At 33.6% G+C, this 14,747-nt stretch overlaps 1 protein-coding gene across 3 annotated transcripts; it reads right to left on the bottom strand.

The window, feature by feature from the left end:
* Positions 1-7,139: 7,139 nt before the first annotated feature.
* LOC137819332 (uncharacterized) lies at positions 7,140-11,454 on the bottom strand. Of its 3 annotated transcripts, XR_016516450.1 has the most exons (7): positions 11,212-11,454; positions 10,517-11,131; positions 9,490-9,639; positions 8,886-9,014; positions 8,634-8,710; positions 7,878-8,378; positions 7,140-7,775 (listed from the first exon to the last, which is right to left on the bottom strand). XR_016516450.1 is itself a non-coding variant. In XM_068623138.1 (6 exons), the coding sequence occupies exons 1-6, from the start codon at positions 11,263-11,265 to the stop codon at positions 7,515-7,517; spliced, it is 1,713 nt and encodes a 570-aa protein (XP_068479239.1). In that variant the 5' UTR covers positions 11,266-11,454; the 3' UTR covers positions 7,140-7,514. The 3 variants fall into 3 exon arrangements, 2 of the variants coding, with proteins under 2 accessions (XP_068479239.1, XP_068479240.1); XM_068623138.1 differs by lacking the exon at positions 8,634-8,710 and having other exon boundaries at positions 7,140-7,778; XM_068623139.1 differs by lacking the exon at positions 8,634-8,710.
* Positions 11,455-14,747: the final 3,293 nt, after the last annotated feature.

Here is a 14,747-nt window from a genome sequence, read left to right as displayed (position 1 = left end):
CACTTGTTACAGAAGCAAATCTGAAATCAATACAAGCAGAAGTCCTATCTCACACTCTTTGATCAATCACAATCTCTAAGCAATCTCAACTCTTTGAAAAACTCAAAAACTTGTATTCAAAATCTAATTACTCAAATCTGTTTTTCTGAATATATTTAAAGATATTGTTTGTTATCAAATCTTAACAAACTTATTCATTGTATTTAATGATTGGTCAAAACATTTAAAGACTGGAGCGTAAACAGTTAAAGCATTTAAAGCTCAGTTAAAGCTAAAACAATTTTTCTGTTATGGTACCAAAACAAACAATCGGTTGTTTCCTCGAATCAATCGGTTGTTTTGGTTTTAACAACTCAACCATTTGAAAAACAGTTTTCAACCTTTTCTCAAAACATCTAAGTATAAAACAATGGTTGTTTCGACAAAACAATCGGTTGTTTTTCACTTAGTTTGAAAAAAAACTTTTTCTTTTAAAAGATTGAGAATGCTTATGCTTTGGATTCAATCTAGAGTGGATTACAAAACTCAAACTACCCCAGATCCTAACTAAGACAGCTCAGCAACAACAAACACAGCCAAGCCTTCAACATCCTTCAAAGGGTTTGGATTCTTCAAAGCTTGAACACCACTTGGTTCAACAATCTCCCCCTATTTGATGAAGACAAATCCCTGATGCTTGTGTTGTACCTGATTGAATCTGAAGCAGTTCCTGCAAGATACAGTTTTAAGCAAAGCATAGAACTTATGATATTTGGTTAGCACAGAAACAAATACAGAAATTCAGAGCATAATATCAGAGTAAACAACAACCAAATATAGGAGCAAAACATATAAGGGTTCACTCATCAAACTGTTTTGCAGAAAAAAAAACATAAAAACTGAAATCAAACACATCATATAAATCTCCCCCTATTTGTCTTCACAAATAGACAAAGAGAAGAGATAAAACAAGATAATTATTTTGATTACATCAGAATTAAACAGCAAAAGCAGCAAAAAGATAAAACTAATACATTCACCAAAAACAATCGGTTGTTTCGATACATCAACCAGTTGTTTTTCTTCATTCATCATCATCAACAAACTGAAGGTCAAAGATTTGGTTCTGGACAGCCTCGATCTGTTCATCTAGAGTCATGAAGCGTGCATCCATGCTTTCAAACCTGTTGTCAATCCTCTGGAAATTGCTGACACAAAGATCATGGAGATTCCTTTGATTCTCCGCAAAGCTATCAAGCCTATTAACCATGAGTCTCTCAAAAGGAGACATGGTTTGCATCCTTTCTTCTTGATTCCCAACACCAACACTAGGTCCAGCATCTTGATATGCTTCAGGTAGATCTTCATGTTGAAAATCCATATCAGCAGGTTCATCTTGTTCATGATCAGCAACAACACTAGTTGAGGCACCAAAGTCACCATCTTTGCTAATCCATTTGCCACCTACTTTGGTAAAACCCATTTTGCTGAGTGATCCATTGTTCAACTCTTGAGTTGACTTGACCAACTCAGATTTTTCATCTTCTAGGTTCACTTCAAAATAGAGTAGAAATTTAGATACCAAAACAGCATATGGATAGTGATAGTCACTTCACCTTATTGCCTTTTGCATGTGCTCTTTGTTGATGTGAATCCAATTGACTTTGATCTTCTTCATGATGCAGAAGATGTACACCAGATCTTCCTCAGTAAGAATAGAATGATTGCTCCCCTTGGTATTAGAATCCAAGTCACAATGAGGGCTAGCAACCTTTCATCAAGCTTTAGGCCTCCAACCGAGCAAGTCCTAACTTGAGCATGTTGGTTCTTCAAGCAACTTTTGTAGTATTGGATTTTGTTGAAATCCTCCACTACTCCAAGGATTCCCTTGTTAATCCTGAGACCAGAGAACTTAAGACCAGTAACAGCAGCCCATACCTCATGGGTTATCTCCATTTCTACATCTTTTACCTGAGAAACTAGGTTGTTTCCCTCAAACTTGAGATTTTTGTAGAACACCCTTATCAAATCTGGGTAGATGTTTCCCTTCATCTCCAGGAACTTTCTGAGAGATTGATCTTTGAGAAACCTCCTTACATTATCAAGCTTTTGGCTTTTCAGCCAATCAAAGCACACAACCTTGGGGTTGTTTATCACTTTGGTGCTTGTTTCAAACCTATATCTCTCAATTAGATCATTGTCTCCAGAAAACCATCCTTCTAGCCTTCCTTCAGACCTTACAGCTCTGGTTTTGATTCTCTTTGAGGTGGGAAGAGTTGATTCCATGATGACAGAGAAGAAAACAGAGAAAAGCTCACTCACAGATTTTGCAAGAGATGTTGCAATTGGTTGTTCTTGTGGAAGAGATCAGCTGCAACAGATTTTATAGCAGTAATAGAATAAAAAAGCATTCAATGTTATGAGTAGGTACCAGATTTTCAGAGAGAGAGGACTTGACCCTGCACTGCACAGAAAACGTTAGTAAAAGCTGAAAATCACATGGTCTTCACATGTGATCTTTGACTAGTCATTAAGGCTCTTGAATTTCCAAGATTTTGGAATATATTCCTTTATGACTGTTGTAACTTCTTTCTGAACCTGATCAGCTTTCAACACAGGTTCATTGACCAAGGATTCTCTCTTTAAATTGATCTGCAACAAATAGAAGTTCAAAATAGAAATTAAATTGATTTCTTCACAGTGCTGTCAGACTCAAAACAATCGGTTGTTTCGAAGAAACAATTGGTTGTTTTTCTGCAGCAGCTAAAACTGATTTTGAATTTTAACCATGAGCAGAAAGGGTTTAAAACAGATGAAGATAAACATTTTAAAGAAGATATTTAAGCCTGAGAAAGAGCTTAAAAACAGAAATTAAGAACAGAGAAAGGAAGGTCTTATCCTTTATGTTGTTCTTTCAATGAGCCTTGTGCTTTGTGATCAAGAAGCCTCTTTTAACTGTTGAGGGCTTTTAGACAGATGCAGAACATTGATTCAGCTTCAATGTTGGTCTTTTGCTTTTCAATAACTTGATCAGATGACTCAGTCCTTCACACTTCTTTTAGAATTCCTGCACAAGTATGAGTTCAAGCAACAAGATTTGGTCCCTTTACAAATGTGGGTCCAATAGGTTTCTTTTTCTCATTTGGAACCTCACATCCTTTAGGAATCCATTTCATGAAGCCCCTGGGAACAGAAAATTTTCTTATTTTGCAGAATCTAACCGAATGGCCCTTTTTCATGCAATAAAAGCATGTAACAACCGGTTGTTTCGATTTAACAATTGGTTGTTTTACTGGCTTTCTTAAAAAAAATTTGAAAACTTATCTTGTTGATTCTGTGGATTGAAACCTAAACCAGCCTTTCCAAAAACACAGCTTTGAGATGCCAAGACATTCTCAAAGTTAGATTTCCCTTTTGAAAGCTTGTCCACAGTGTCAACAAGATAATGAACCTTTTTCTCAAGATTTTCACAATTTTCGCAAATGAGAGTGTCACACTTGCAAGAAGAATTTTTGAAATGATTTTTCGGATTTTCGAAATCATTTTTAGATTTTTCAATCTCATCTTCAAGTGATTTCACTCTCTTTTCCAGCCAGTTGTTAAGTTCTTTCAATCGGTTGTTTGAAAGAACCAATCGATTAGCTTCATCATGAGTTTCTTGAAAAGCTTCAAGCAATTCACTATAATTTTGTTCATTTAAAGAAGCACATGAACTTACCTCACTTGAGCTACATGATTCATCATCATCTTCAGCAACTAAGCATAAGTTTGCCTTTTCTTCCTTACTTGATGATGAACTTTTATCATTATAAGCTCTTCTTGATTTACCTTTCTTCTCATGCTTCTTGAAGTTTCTCTTCCTTCTGTTGGGACATTTAGTTTTAACATGACCCTTCTTTTTGGATTCTGAAGAGAAAGATTCAGCAGAAGATTCTTCTTTTTCCATCAATGCACTCCTTGGATTCTTGTGATGCTCTTCAAGCGTATTCCACATTTCTTTGGCAGAACTACATTCTGAAACCTTGAGCAATTCATTAGAATCAAATGCAGATACAATGATGTTCATAGCTATACAATTAAGATGTTCAGTTTCAAAGGAATCATTTTCAGATATAGGCATGAGATAGTTCTTTGTAATGACATTCCAGATTTTCCTATCTAAAGATTCAACAAAGAATTTCATTCTTATGCACCATAAATCATATTTCATACCACAAAACAAAGGTGGTTTGTTTAAACATGCACCTTCCCCAAAAGAAAACTTTTCAGCCATTTAAAAAGAAGTTTTAGGATCAACTTGAATAAATTTCAAGAACCAAGCTCTTGATGCCAATTGTTAGAATATATGGCTTTAAACTAGAGGGGGGTGAATGGTTTAAAGAGGGTTTTCACAAATTTTTAAGTCAAGAATGAAATTACTTCAAGAAACAATTGATAAGGAATCCAGTTTGCCAAATCAACAAGAAAAAACAACAGCACTAGAAAAACAATCGGTTGTTTCACAGAAACAATCGGTTGTTTATACCAGTTTGCAAATATTAAAACTGAATTTAAAGAGATCAAGGATAGAGAGAATGCACACAGATATTAAAACTAATTTATCTTTTGCCTTTAGGAATAATGATGGATTCAAGAACAAAATGTTTTTCAACTGGTTAAACTGTTTTTCAATTGGTTAAAGGTTTTTCAACTAGTTTTAATTTTTCAATATGTTATCTTTTAAATCAATTGATTGGAAATACTAAAATGCTTTTAGATATTTTTGTATATGTTTTATATACAGAAAACCATATTTTTATTTTAATATGTAACATAAGAAATATTTTCAGTTTGAGTACATTCTAATTGAGAAAAAATAATTGTCATGCTTACTACAGTTTTTAAGTGAAATTAACAGATTGTTTTGATTTTTTAACAAGTTGATTTTATTTAACTGCACCCTTTTGTTTTAAAATTGTTTCTACATTATTTCAAAAAAAGGTTACTTACATAGTTTACATTTTTACATCTGTCAAAACCTTAGTGAGAATTTTTTTTGAAAGAGTTAGTCTTTGAAAGATTATTGAGTTTTCTTGTAGCCAAATCTTCATCATCTAGATAGAGGTAAAAGAATTGTTCTTTGTTGCTATTAATTGGAGAGGTCCCGTTGTATTTCTTCGTTCATAGTCAAGGTGTTTTCGCTCCCTTACCTTTTATTTTGTAATTTTGTATTTGTTGGGGCCAAGATAGGTTTTCTTGGTGTGAATCACTACTGTGACATGGTGTTGCAGTGAGTGGTGTGGTTCTTGTAGTGTTCAAGAACTGTTTTTTCTTTTCTTGTAAAAGAATTTTGTTGCTTTAGTGAAATCCACATTGGTGTGAAGTGGGACTGGATGTAACTCTGTTGTGAAATCTTGGTTGTCTTTTATGCTTTCTTAATCAACCCTTTATAATTCTTCTGTGAAATATTTTGTACTGGTATAATCAATCGGTTGTTTACAAAAATCAATTTATTGTTTTTGTTCTTTGCAAATTTATTTGTTTTTCTGGAATAACCAAAACAGTTGTGTTAAGTAATTTTGAGTGTTACATTATATATTAATATTGTTTGTAATCATTCATATTTGTTATTGGTTAGACAAGATAAATTGAAACAAAGATTTTCTTTAAAAAAACATTGTGTGATATATTTGAATTCTGCACTTATCTTAAAATTTGTAAAATCTTTTTTCTATTATTCTTAATCAGAAAAATAATTATTTTATTTTCAAAAATAATCTGTTTAAATTAATTGAGAAATTTTTTTCTTAAAACATATTCAAATCTTTTCAAAATGTGTTTCTGATTTACAAAATTGTGTTTTAAGATTAGTGTGTTAAAGATTTTAATCAATTGTTTTTTAGTAAAACATTATTTTTTTAATCGATGTACTTCTCTATAAAATCAAACTGTTGTTTTTGAAAATCATTTTGTTAAAATTCTGTCATAATTGTATAAAAGAGGGCATTCGTGTTTGCCAAAGAAAGTATACGCTTGAGATTTTGAGAGATGTAGAAACTCTTTGATCAAAATTCGGTTGTGCATGACAGCTTTACTTATCGAAGAACCATTGGACGTTTGTTATATCAACGTTTTCAAATGTGAAAAGTATAATAAACTAATCAAATATACAAATATAATAAATTAATCTAATCAAGTATACTAATATCATTATTCAAACAAAGGCTTGGCGTGCATTAAATGATTGGGCAGTATAATTGCATTACACCGCCTTTTGGCAGCAATTAATAACTGGGTAGTGCATTTGCAAAGTACTGTTCTTGTGTGCCTTTTCAATTCCAAAGTCTTGCTTTGCCATTTCAATTGAATGACAGCCTCTAATTTATTTGAATAAAATAATTAAAAAAATTATTTTAAAATTTTCCTTACCTTCTGTTATTTTTCCTCTAGAAAGTGTCTAAAACTTTCGCTCATTGTTTCTGTTTCTAAAACTTGCTCACTACTTTCTATTTCCCTCTTTTGCTTCTTTCTTTGTTTTTTTTTCTTTGTTTGCTGCAAAACTCTGCAATTCAACACGATTTTCTTTGTTGTAACTTAACAATACAATGTTTACAGTAATGCAACTCAATATAACAGAGGTGCAAAATTAACCTACTTTTTTCTCTTTTTTCTTTCTTTTGTAATTTTTGTATAATTTATAGTGTAAATGCACTAGATTTTCTTCATAAAATAGGATATTTTAAGATTATAAATCATACTTAAAGAATAAATATATTATTTGTTTCTGTTTTTTTATTTATTTTTAATCTCTTAATTAGAATAGATTCGTGTGAGAGACCTGAGTGAACTGTGCTATCTCCGACATATCCAAGACTAGTACTATGTTTGGCGCAATAAGGGTATCCAACATTGCATCGTTCACGCATGTTAGCAGAGCCTTCAACATATCGAAACTTCATTAGTTTCAAGTGAAAAACTAAAATATACCGAAGGCCACTGAATTATAGTATCAAACAAGGACACCTTCAACCACTCAATGCCATTGCTGGTTTCTTCCTGTCCAAGACAAACCTAGAGCCATTGTGATTAGCATTAATGTGCGCTAAGCAGAAAGAAAAGGCTAGTAGCAGTAGTAGATGGAGTTGCTGATAAAAAATAATGAACAGTGACTAGCCTCATAATGCTCAAAAAAAAGGATAACTATACCATTTGAAGAAGTCCGACATCTACTTGGAGTACATGCACAATCAACTACGTAATATACAACAAAGAAGAAATAAATAATCCTGTTTACCGGACATGAATGCTATGGTTTCACTTAAAAAGAAACCTCCTAACACTGTTCACACCTAAATTAGAATGGATAATGCTTGTTTACCTTAACAATATATATACACACTTGTTTACCCAAAAAATCTATACTTCGCGGAAGAACTCGGATTGATCAATGTTGCAGCGGCAGCAACGTCTGAAAGTTTAGAGGTTGTTTGGGTGTCACAGCTCTGGCTCTATAGGCAGCTAGTTATGTTATGGGGTGAAATTCAAGGGTTGCATGTTCACTCAGTTGCATTAGATTCGAAATCCAAAATATGTCTATCCATTCGGTCTAGAAAACTATTTATTGACAATCTTAAAATTCTGTTTTCTTCTCTCAACAAGTCCAGCTCTTTCTTTAACTCAGCGTTCTGCTCTTCAAATTGGGTATTTGATAAAATCTGCGTACGGAGAAGTTCATTTTCCTCCATTAATTGGTCTGTTTTCACCTTCAATTCTGTGTTTTCCTCTTCTAACGTGACATTTTTCTGTCTTATATCATCCTGCTAATCAAATAAGATAATGATAAAGTGGAAAAGAGAAAACTAAGGATACATAATCTATGACAAGACCAAAAGGATTATTAAAATAGCAGGAAATCTCACATCATAAAAGCTCAACTTTGGAGGAGTATTCTCCACAAAGAGTTTCTCAGACTTGAACTCCTGATCACCACCGACTTCGTCAGAAAAACTGATAGTTGTGGGGGTGTCCTCAACAACCAATCCCAGGTTCTCAAGATTCATTTCTTGCTCTCTACGTACTTTGTCACAAATTGTTACATCCGGGGGAGTATCCTCAACTATGAGTTTTTCACCGTTATCTCCGCGTACTTCATCAGCAATACTGATAGTTGTGAGGGAATCCTCAACTACGACTACAGGATCCCTTTCTTGCTCTCCACGCACTTTGTCGCAGCTGATTAAATTCGGGGGGGTGTCCAACACTACCAAGTCTCCGAGATTGGTCTGCTTTCTATATTTTTCATGACTAGTGCTCGACCTTGTGGGCGTGTCCTCCACTACCTGATTCTCCATATTATCCTCGTCCTCTCTATATACTTCACTGTTGATACTATGCCGAAACCCTGAATCTGCATCAGAAACCTGCCAATGCCCATTTATCAATCAGTAGAGAGTACGAAATGAACATTGAAATAGAAAATAAAATATAACACCTAGAATAGAAGATAGACCAATATTTAAAATTCAGACTAAAGATGTGCACGTTTGATTAATATTTATATTCAAACTAAAACCCATGTCAATTAAAGTTTGGCTCAAGATAAGATCGTCCTACGTCAACCCAAACGTGAAACGTACTGACTCTTAAGCTTGCTGTGGCTGGTGGTTTGCACTAACCTTACAATGGAGCAACTCCACCCTAAACTTTTAGGAGCAGGAGGATCACCAGCAGTTCAAACAAAAACTGCAGGCTCCTGCAGTTAAAACAAAATCAAATGGTCCAGAATTTTGAAGATACATTTGTTTCATTATTTAATGCAAATAAATAAGTTTTTTATGGTGAGCATTTTCTGCATTTGAAAATTCAATTGCAAGAACCCTGAGCCAAACTTACATGTACCAGAAATAAAAATAAATATCATAACTCACGCTAGATGGGGTGCTTGTCGAACGGCTTTCTGCACTTTGAAGCTCTTTGTTGTCACCTATCAACTCCAGTGCTTCTTTAATTATCTCTATTTGCAACTCTCCAGAAGTAAGTTGGAGCTTCCAAATCACCTGCACATAAATAGATATAGACAAAAGGAATTATAAGTTTATAACCCGTTTTACTTCCTCCATTTTTTTGATCCGGACATCAATGATACAAATAGAACCAACGTCACTGTCATCAATTCAAACACCAAAATCAATTATCTGCATATTCATACTAAATCCTAAATAACAGATGAAGAGAGATGCTCCACTACTTCAACCATTAAGTGTGTGTGTTTGAATTGCTGTTTCTGAGGGCCAAACATCCAGTTTCACTTTAAGAAGCAACAACATTAATGAATTGAAAACAAAAAAGTAGGTTACTTTCAACGGAACTGTAACCTAAAGACTCAATAAATAATCAAATAAGGACTAAATATAACACAAAAATGGCAACGCGTCAAGACATACATAAGTTTTCTCAACCTTCTATGTTATATAAGGAGTCGGTAACGTAAACTCAACACTCAACAAATTTTTAAACAAGTCGCTAAGTTACCTGATCATCATCCAGCTCTTTAAACCATGAAGTACACTGTTGTCTTTGGTTAGATTTAATATTATCCCATCGACACATGCGAGGAAAGGTAAAATCATGATCTTGCAATTGTGGCCTTGCTGCTACGTCAAAATGTTCATACGACCATGTCTGCTCGCCATAGATAAAAAAAACTGAACTTGAATTCTATCAAATAAGCATATACAAATGACATTTTACAAGTACTGCTCCGGACATCTTATCCATCCAAAATCTAATGCATAGTCACGGTCTTAAAAGCTAGAAAAAGAAATTGCGTTAATGGCCCATGATACATAAATTTTACAATGCATATAGCTTCTATATACTAGCTAAATATGAAAAGAACAAGAGAAAATAACACTGAAATATCAAATCAACATCAATTTAGTCTTTGAGAAATTCTTTCCATTATACTAACCTTCAACTATAATTCAGTTAAGACATTTTTTGGACTAAATTGATACTAATTAAATCCTTGGAGGACTCTAGAGTCAAATTTTGCAAATATAGACGACCAAAATATCAATTTACTCAATAAATTAAAAAAATGAAAATTAGCCACACCTTAGACATATGATCAAAACAACAACATTCACAAATCATTATTTAAAACACGTTATTGTTAACAAGGTTTCAAATCGTGGTTGTAGTAGCAATTCTTTTTATTGCATAAAACTACATACAATTGCAAACTCCCAAAACATTATCTTTGCGACCGCAATTACACTAGTGGACAATTTCATTTTAAACCATGAATATTACTTGCGTGTTTGGTTTCACATTTCGCATGTAATTTTTAATTTTTTCACGTTTGCTAAAAAGCGAGTAGTTATAGCTTCTCATGCAAGATTTCTTACTTCTGAATGAATTTTCAAACACGGAGTACTTCAAATCTCGAAAAACCAATTAGCTTGTCCATAAATATATCATATTTTAATGTCAAGCACCAACACGAACTAAATACCTATTCCTCACACCAAATTATGACATGGTGAAACAAACTTACTTGAAGAAAGATAAGACAACCTCCTACATACTGGACCCTCTGCTCCTTCCTCTTATCCAGCCACTGACACAAATCATCAACAACAACAGCGCCCCAAGCAAACCCGGAAACCTCCCCCAAATCCCCGAGAAACCGCAAGAACCGTGAATCCACCTTTCCATCGTTCGAAGCAAGAAACGTTCCAATCGTGTAGAGCAAAAAGCTCCGCAAAAAATCATCACTCACAGCATCCCCAATTGAATCGAGCCTATTCTCGAGAAAACTCATCGCTACCTTCCTCTTCACTTTCGTTGCTCCGTACGACTCTTCCAAATCGGAGAACGCTTCCTGTTCTGTCAAGTTCACGGGGTTACCGGTCACTGGAAGGCCCAGGATCAGCGCGGCATCAAGCAGCGTCATTCGGATTTCGCCGCCGGAGCGTAGCACGAACGCGCGGCCCTCGCAGCTCCACGCCTCCATCAGCTCTGTGAGGAACACCTTGTTCAGCAAGTAGTTTGGAACGGATAGAAGGTTCCCGAAGCCGGCTCGCGAAATAGCGGATCTCTGCTCTGGTGTGAGAAGCTGCACGCGCTTCGCGTACGACCTCAGCGTGAATCGAGTGCTGAAAGGCTTCGTCTGAAAGTGCGCGCGAAATTGAACCTAAATTCAAGCTGAAATTCAAATTCAAATTGAAAGCGGAATTTGTTCGTTCTTACCGGTTCTGGAGCCTGTGCTAGGCCGATGGCGGAGAGTCTGGCGGATTTTCTCATCGGAGAATCGATATTCCAGCGACGGCGACGGAGATGGCCACAAAGACAGCGACGGAGAAGAGAAGTGCCGAAGTGAAATGAATGAAAATGAATGCATAGAGATAAGAGTAGGAGCGAGCGAGAGAGCTAACCCAGCACTACTTGGCAGTGACAAAGCTTCCCGAAGAAGCTTTAAAAAAAAGAAGAGGCGCCAAAATAAATATAAAAAATATATTAATATTTCTCTTTCTCTCCTTCCGGCTCCACCAAAATATTAATTTATTTTCATTTATAAATTATAAACAAAAAAAAGGTTGGAATGAATAATTTTAAAATTCTCTTCAAAAGCTTTTTACATGAATATTTCTCTTTCTCTTACATGTTATACAAAGAAAGTGTTAAATGCTATGTTTTTTAAGTTTCTTAAATATCTTATATATTATTTTATGAGTGTTAAATGTTATGCTTTTTAAGTTTCTTAAAATATCTTATCCAACATTATTCAATCTATACTTATCTATCTATACTTATAATCCTTAAAACATTTAAATAATACTTATATAATACTTATATAATCTATATATAACAATTGAGGAAGCACAAACAGACAACTTTCTATACGTGTTGCTTTCACGAATTTTTTTAAAAAATAAACAAAAAATCAAATTTACCATAAGAAGAATGTTTTACACGTGGCACATTGTGAGACTTTAGCTGGAAAGAAAACGAGTTCATGCTTCTACTGGCCCAAAATGAGTGAACAGACCCAATGTGCATAGGTGGAGAAAAAATTAGGGTTTCTGAATGTGTGTTCAGTGTGGCTAGCCATGGCTTTTCCAAAACTGTGTATGGTTGTGCAAATGCTTTTCCAAAACCAATTGCAGAACAATCACAGAGCACCATTTCAGGTAATGTTTTTTGAATTTATAATCTCTCACTCCGCTTGACCCTCTCTCTTAAACCCCCATACCTTTCTCTCTCTCAACTTTCACTGATTTGGCCACCGCACACTCTGATCATTGCCTTACCAGCAACTCAAATATCTTCTTTTAGGGTTGTTTCTTATGACATGATTTTTTAATTTGAAAATGACTTTCTGATGTTATATAAGTTTTCATAAAATGAAAAACCTTCATTTATCATTTCGTCTTCCATTCTTCCAAATAAAAGGTTAGCCTTTTATCATTCCTTTTCATTTTTGCATTTATTTTGATGTTCTTGGTTTTCTGCTTGTTATCTTCTTCTCTGTTCTTCGTGTTTCTCAGGAAACGTCTCAACTTTTAATTTTCTCAAAGAACAGGTAATTATCTAATCAATTTTTTTGAGATATTTTGTGTTTTCTGCATTTATTTTGATGTTCTTGGTTTTCTGTTTGTTATCTTCTTCTCTGTTCTTTGCAATATCAATTTGATTTTTTTGGGTTTTTGATCAAAGTTCCTTACTTTTATCTTTTCTGCTGATTCTTTTCATCACTTTATCGATTTGTTTGCTTCATTGTTATTGATATTGTTGTTTCTGTGTTTATTACGTTGTTCACAACATAAAAATGATTTCTTTTGATGTTTTTGTTATTCTCTTCATCTCTTTTACGGTTTCTTTGCTCCACTGATCTTCATATTGTTGTTTCTCATTTTGTTACATTTTTTTGCAACATAAAAATGATTTATTTTGGGTTCTCTTACCAAAGTTTTTTGCTTTTGATGTTTATTCTCTTCATCTCTTTTACAGTTTCTTTGCTTCAGTGTTCTTAATATTGTTGCTTCTCTGTTTGTTTTGTTTTTCAGTATTCTATATCATTTCTGCAAAAGATTTTGCATCGAAATCACAAAGCACTTATAGAAGGTAATGCAAGCAAAAATTAAGGCATTTTCCACTATTCTCATTGTGTCCAGTTTTGTTTGAATTTATATGATTTTTGTCCATAATGTTAGCTAAATTTTTCTCAATTTTTCCATTTGTATTGTCAAATGTTCATCTCATTTGAAAGTGTATTTTTGTTTCCATCTGTTTTTGTTATTTAATTTAATTTAATGGAGTAATTAGAGTTTCAATTGACAATGTTTTGGGCGTTTTTCTGCAACTTTTTTTTGCAGAAGATTTTACATCAGAATCACAGAGCAACTACAGAAGGTAATGCAAGCAAAAAATGTTTATTTATTAATTAAATTCGAATGTTTTCTATTTTTAATTTATTATGTTTATGTTTATTACACTCTTTATTTTTTGTTTTCTTTATGGTATTTGTTCTTCTCATTTAATGTCATATACATAAAATAACTGTTTTATGATTTCACTTTTATTTATTTTTCAGATTTTACTTACAACATTAATTTTTTATTTTACTTTTATAATATAGTTTAAATCTTACGTAATTTTTTTATATCAATAGAAACATCAAAAGCAATCAATTTTTTATAAGAAAACCAAAAAAGAAATCATTTTTATGTTGTGAAAAAACGTAACAAATACAGAAGCCACAATATGAAAAACAATGGAGGAAACAAACCGATCAAGAGATGAAAAGAATCTACTTCATAAATAATTATATATGTATTTCTTTCCCGTGCGATGCACGGGTTAGTAACACTAGTACTTATAACATTTAAAAGAAGCACAAACAGAAACATCGGCCACATGTCGCCCTCACGAATTTTTGAAAAAAATAAACAGAAAATCAAATTTACCATAAGAAGAATGTTTTACACGTGACGCATTGTGAGGCTCAGTTAGGAAGAAAACGGGTTTGTGCTTCAACTGACTCGAAATGAGTGAACAAGCCCAATGTGCATAGCTGGAGGACAAATTAGGGTTTCTGAATGCGTGTTCTGTGTGGCTGGCAATGGCTTTTCCAGAACATGAATGGTTGTGCAAATGCTTTTCCAGAACCAATTGCAGAACAATCACAGAGCACCATTTCAAGTAATGCTTTTTGAATTTGCGATTTCTAACTTCGTTTGACCCTTTCTCTCAAACCCTCATACCTTTCTCTCACTCAAACCCTAATTCTCTCTGAAACCTTCATGCTTCTCTCCTCTTTATATACAGCAAAATAAAACCCTACCTTTAATGTTTTTCACAATTTCGACAACTATGGAGATGGTGTAATGGAAAACTCTTTTTTCTAATAAGAGATCTGTAGAAATGGCGCTTGCTTTTGAAATTTGAAATGGCAATGGTTATCACTATATATATAGTGTTGTATTGAGCATTTTTTTTATTTGATTTCGATTTTGTTCTTTTCATTCTCCAAGGACCAAGTAATCTTTTATATTGTTCATATAATTTTTGTTCTGTTTCTGGCCATGGTTTTTAACATTGTTTTTGCTCTTTTGTTTTCTGATATTCTAATATTCATCAAATTTTTTTGAGTCATTTGTTAATATAATTTTTGTTATGTTTCTAGCCATGGTTTGTTATCGTTGTTTTTGCTCTTTTGCTTTCTAATATTCTAATTTTCATCATTTTTTTAGTCATTTGCTCATATGTTTTTTGTTTTGTTTCTG

Source organism: Phaseolus vulgaris, chromosome 10 (assembly GCF_051622355.1).
Source record: "Phaseolus vulgaris cultivar YP4 chromosome 10, ASM5162235v1, whole genome shotgun sequence".
NCBI classification, from domain to species: domain Eukaryota; kingdom Viridiplantae; phylum Streptophyta; class Magnoliopsida; order Fabales; family Fabaceae; genus Phaseolus; species Phaseolus vulgaris.
This window is presented reverse-complemented; position numbering and strand designations above follow the sequence as displayed.

Bases quoted from the DNA above. Each gene is read 5' to 3' on its own strand.
- LOC137819332 (XM_068623138.1), bottom strand. From the start codon at position 11,265: ATGAGAAAATCCGCCAGACTCTCCGCCATCGGCCTAGCACAGGCTCCA. The intron at 9,640-10,516 runs GTAAGTTTGTTT...TATGGCGAGCAG, and splicing joins GTTGTCTTATCTTTCTTCAA to ACATGGTCGTATGAACATTT. The intron at 7,779-7,877 runs GTGAGATTTCCT...TTATTTGATTAG, and splicing joins CAAAGTTGAGCTTTTATGAT to CAGGATGATATAAGACAGAA.